This window comes from Vicia villosa, linkage group LG1, assembly GCF_029867415.1.
Source record: "Vicia villosa cultivar HV-30 ecotype Madison, WI linkage group LG1, Vvil1.0, whole genome shotgun sequence".
NCBI classification, from domain to species: domain Eukaryota; kingdom Viridiplantae; phylum Streptophyta; class Magnoliopsida; order Fabales; family Fabaceae; genus Vicia; species Vicia villosa.
Genome location: NC_081180.1, coordinates 79,945,015 through 79,949,362, shown reverse-complemented (window position 1 = coordinate 79,949,362; position 4,348 = coordinate 79,945,015). Strand labels below are relative to the sequence as shown.

The window sequence follows — 4,348 nt, the reverse complement described above, 5'->3', positions numbered from 1 at the left end:
TAAATTATTGTACATTTCTAAAAATATTTAGTTAAACCAATCAAATAAATTGTTGAAAAAAAGTAAGATATAAACAAATTGGTAAAAGAGCGCTATTTTTTCAAATTAATTTTTTTTTTGCCATATATGTAAAATTTCAATTTCACGAAAAGGTGAGACGTTTGAAAAAGATATTTGTGAGTTGGTAATTCGAGGATTAGAGAATATATACACAAAAATTTTGGCTATAAAATGTCTCTTTCACACTTAATTTTTATGTGTCATTTCTTATTCTAAAATAAAAACTCCTTCACCTACTTTTTTTTCTTTTTTTTTTAACTTTATTTTGTACTTCAGCCATGTCAAGCAGAAGGAAAGGTCAAGGTCGCCAAAAGACAGAGATGAAAAAGATGAGCAATGAAAGTCATCTGCAAGTGACTTTCTCAAAGCGTCGTAGCGGACTCTTCAAGAAAGCTAGTGAGCTTTGCACCCTCTGTGGTGTAGATATTGCTCTTGTTGTATTTTCACCGAGCGAAAAAGTATTTTCTTTTGGTCATCCCAATATTTATACGGTCATAGATCGATATCTTTCTCTGAGCCCACCCGAAAACAACGACACATTGCAATTTATTGAGGCTCACCGCAGCGTCAACGTGCGCGATCTTAATGCTCAACTAACTGAAATCAACAACACTTTGGATGCTGAGAAGAAGCTCGGTGATGAGCTAAGTCGTATTCGCAAGGCGGTCGAAGCTCAGTTTTGGTGGGCTTGTCCATTTGATGGAATGAATATGGCTCAACTTGAACTATTAAAGAAAGCTTTGGAGCAACTTAAGATTCTTGTTGTTGAACATGCTGACAAGGTTTTAATTCAGGGTGCTCCTAGCCAAACACTTCCAGCTTTTGTTGGCAATGATTCATCTTCTAACATTTATCTCCATCATCAGCCAAATCCTCAACATCCTCAAATGTTTCAACCAAAACATTTTTAAAATCCTATGTTGCAAACTCATTTGTTTGATGACTCACGATGCATTCATTAATATGGTTCTATAATATGTGTAGTGGAATAAATAATTGTCAGAATTGCGGGAGAATAAATCAGAATTAATCTTTTAGTTTGTAATCATAATTGATCTATAATAAAACTTTATTTGTTCAACCATGTTGTTTTTAATTAGTAAATATTTTTGATGAATTAATTTGATATTTTCCATGAGTATATTGGCAATCTTGATCTCTTTCAATCAAGAAATATATTACTACTATAATATGTTTGGATTTTCTTTTATACGAGCAAAATAAAGACTTAGTAGTCATCCACAATTTAAAATCAAACATCCATTTAAATTATACTCATTGAATCCAACCTAAAAAATGTTATGGAAAACTCCGGGGTGAAATATGTCTTAAAATCTTTGTTGATGAAGAGAAATAAAATATATTTTGAGATATCTAAAAATTAGAAAGTAAAAAAGTAACAAAAATATCTAGTTTGGACGATTCGCGAATTTTGGATTTGACCGATTCAGTTTGCAAATTCATTATTTAATGTTAGAATATTGGATATATATTAATTTAAAAATTGTATAAGTTATATATATATATATATATATATATATATATATATATATATATATATATATATATATATATATATATATATATATATATATATCCAATTGTATAAGGTACTATTACTTTAGATGAAGTCTAGACAGCGGTGAAATCCAAAGAATTTTCAAAGTCGAAAGATTTACAGATTGAAGATAACGGTGAAGGCTTAAGTGTGTCAAGAGGAGGATATGAGCGTAAAGGGATGTCCAAATCAAAGATGTTTGACAAATCAAAGGTAAAATGTTTTAATTGTCAAAAAACCGATCACTTTAAGAAGGATCGTCTTGAGAGAAAGGTCAATGGTTGCCTTAGATGAGGATGGTTATGAGGATGCTGGTGCACTAGTGGTATCGAGTTTGGAGACTGAAGATAGCGGGGTCATAGACTCAAGTTGCTCTTATCACATGTGTCAAAGAATATAATACTTTGAGATTTTGAAGTTGGTGCAAGGTGGAGTAGTCCTCCTTGGTATAAGGCTTGCAAGATTCATAGTATTGGTACGACCAGACTTAAAATGTTTGATGATCGTGCGTTTCTTCTTCATAATGTGAGGTATGTTCCAGAACTCAAGCGAAATTTGTTATCTATAAGCATGTTTGATGATCTAGGCTACTGCACTAAGTTGAACGTGGAGTGTTGAATATTTCGCATGATGAAATGATTATTGTGTTTACGGTGATTTCCGGTAAACAACCGCTAGTCTTCCAAACTATAATAAATATGATTTGGTTACTCGCAGGATCGACTAGATTGATCCTAGGACACATAGTCAAAAAGATTGTTATCAATGTTCATTTGAGCCATATTCATGATTCGTCTTCTTCAATAAGCGTTGTTCGATTAAAGAACAAGTAATCTTGATAATCACTTTGTTATATGTAAGTATGATTTCAATGAAAAGATAAGTAACATAACATATGAAACTAAAAGGACTGTTAAAACGTAAAGAATCTTAGAATGCAGAAACGTTAAAGACTTTGAAAATAAATGACATGAAAGTAATTCGAAAGTAAATGACATTAAAGTAAAGATACAGAAATGTAAATGGCAAGAAGTAAATGGAATGCAGTAATTCTGAAAGATAATTGAAAACGAAAGATAATACACATGTATTAAAGTGGTGGTGTCATACGTACATTTTCTCAGCGAACTCTTTCTCTTAACACTTGATACTTGAGTAAATATGTGAGTGATTTGTACAAAATGAACACACAGAATCCTAACATTAAGACTCCTATTTATACTAGTTTCGACCTTAACGGTCCTACACTAATCTGCTGCCACGTCTCTCATAAGAACTTCCAGCGACTCCATCTGTTACTTGGACAGTTACGAAACCGTCTTCGAATTTCAAATCTTCCCGCCTGAGTCCGTCTTCGACGCGTGGCAGTGTATTAAAAACACTACGAAAACACGCTAAGTAGTAATACTTGAATATATTTTATAAATTTTGTCTAAGTCCCCGAAGACACATACTTTCACTAGCTTTCAGTATTCATTATCTTCATAACGAACTTAGAAATCTTTATTCTCGAAGCATGGCCATCAGTAGCCATTCTTTTATTTTTAAGGGATGGCCATCAGTAACCATCTTTCCTTCGATTTTCCACTTCTTCGAAGGACAAATATTACAAGACGAAATCTTCAGCTAACATATTGTTAAAGGGTCTAAAATATATGGTCTATATATTTTAGAAGGTTCAAATGTTGTTATTCATTCATCATTAATTAGTGAAGGCTTTCATGACAAGAAAAAGCTATGGGATTTGAGGTCAAGGCGTTATGAATACCTTAAGACTGTTTCAGAAGTGTATAATAAATTTTGTAGAGAACAAGAGATAAAAATTCATGGTACCGTCAAGTTGTTATTCAGTCTTTAGGGAATGGATGATGTTAAAACAACTTACTTGGTTGGTAGATTTTTTCTTCAGAGGAAGAATAGTAAGAACCAAGGCATAAACATGTTAGAAACTATAACGGAGAAAACTTAATTTGAGGTGGATTTTCCTACTACGGATACTAGTAGTAGTGAGGGAACGGTTACAGATATCTCTGATTATCATTTGACTCATGATAAGGTAAGGAGGAGGATTGTAACATCTCAAAGGAACGGTTATGCTAGCCTTGACTGTTATGCTTTGAATGTGGTTGAAGGGTTAAAAAATTCAGAAAGAAGGACCCTTAGGAAGGCATTCGAAAGTAGGTGGATCAACGATGGTTAAAAAATCATGCTTGTGGGCTTGTTAAATTTCATAGGCAGTAAACGACAATTGGAAACAAGTTGATGCAAGTGGCGAGATCAAGATTCAAGGGTGGCTTGAATTTGATCAAGATTATTGATTAAAGTGTCAATATGGTAGAGAGCAACAAGTTTGTTGATGTTTAAATTGACATCAATACGGTTTCAAGTCAAGGTGGAGATTGTTAAGGTATGCCCTAAAACCTTTGTTGATGAAGAGAAAGAAAATATATTTCGAGATTGTCAAAAATCAGGAAGCTGAAAAGTAATAAGAACATCTGGTTTGGACGCTTCGCGGATTTCGAGTTTGACCAGTTTGATTTGCGGATCTGTTATTTAATGTTAGAATATTTGATATATATTAATTTAGAAATAGTCTAAATTAATATCAAATATATTATAAGATATTTATAATATTTTATTCTAATAATTAATTGGTTGTGTTTGTTGGACTTGGGTTTTAGCTATTATATATATATATATATATATATATCTTTGTTATTTTGAAAGTGT

The 4,348-nt window shown here is 32.3% G+C and overlaps 1 protein-coding gene across 1 annotated transcript; it reads left to right on the top strand.

Moving 5' to 3' along the window:
* Positions 1-338: 338 nt before the first annotated feature.
* On the top strand, positions 339-971 carry LOC131610482 (agamous-like MADS-box protein AGL62). Its single transcript, XM_058882442.1, has one exon. The coding sequence runs from the start codon at positions 339-341 to the stop codon at positions 969-971; it is 633 nt and encodes a 210-aa protein (XP_058738425.1).
* The last annotated feature ends 3,377 nt before the right edge of the window (positions 972-4,348 follow it).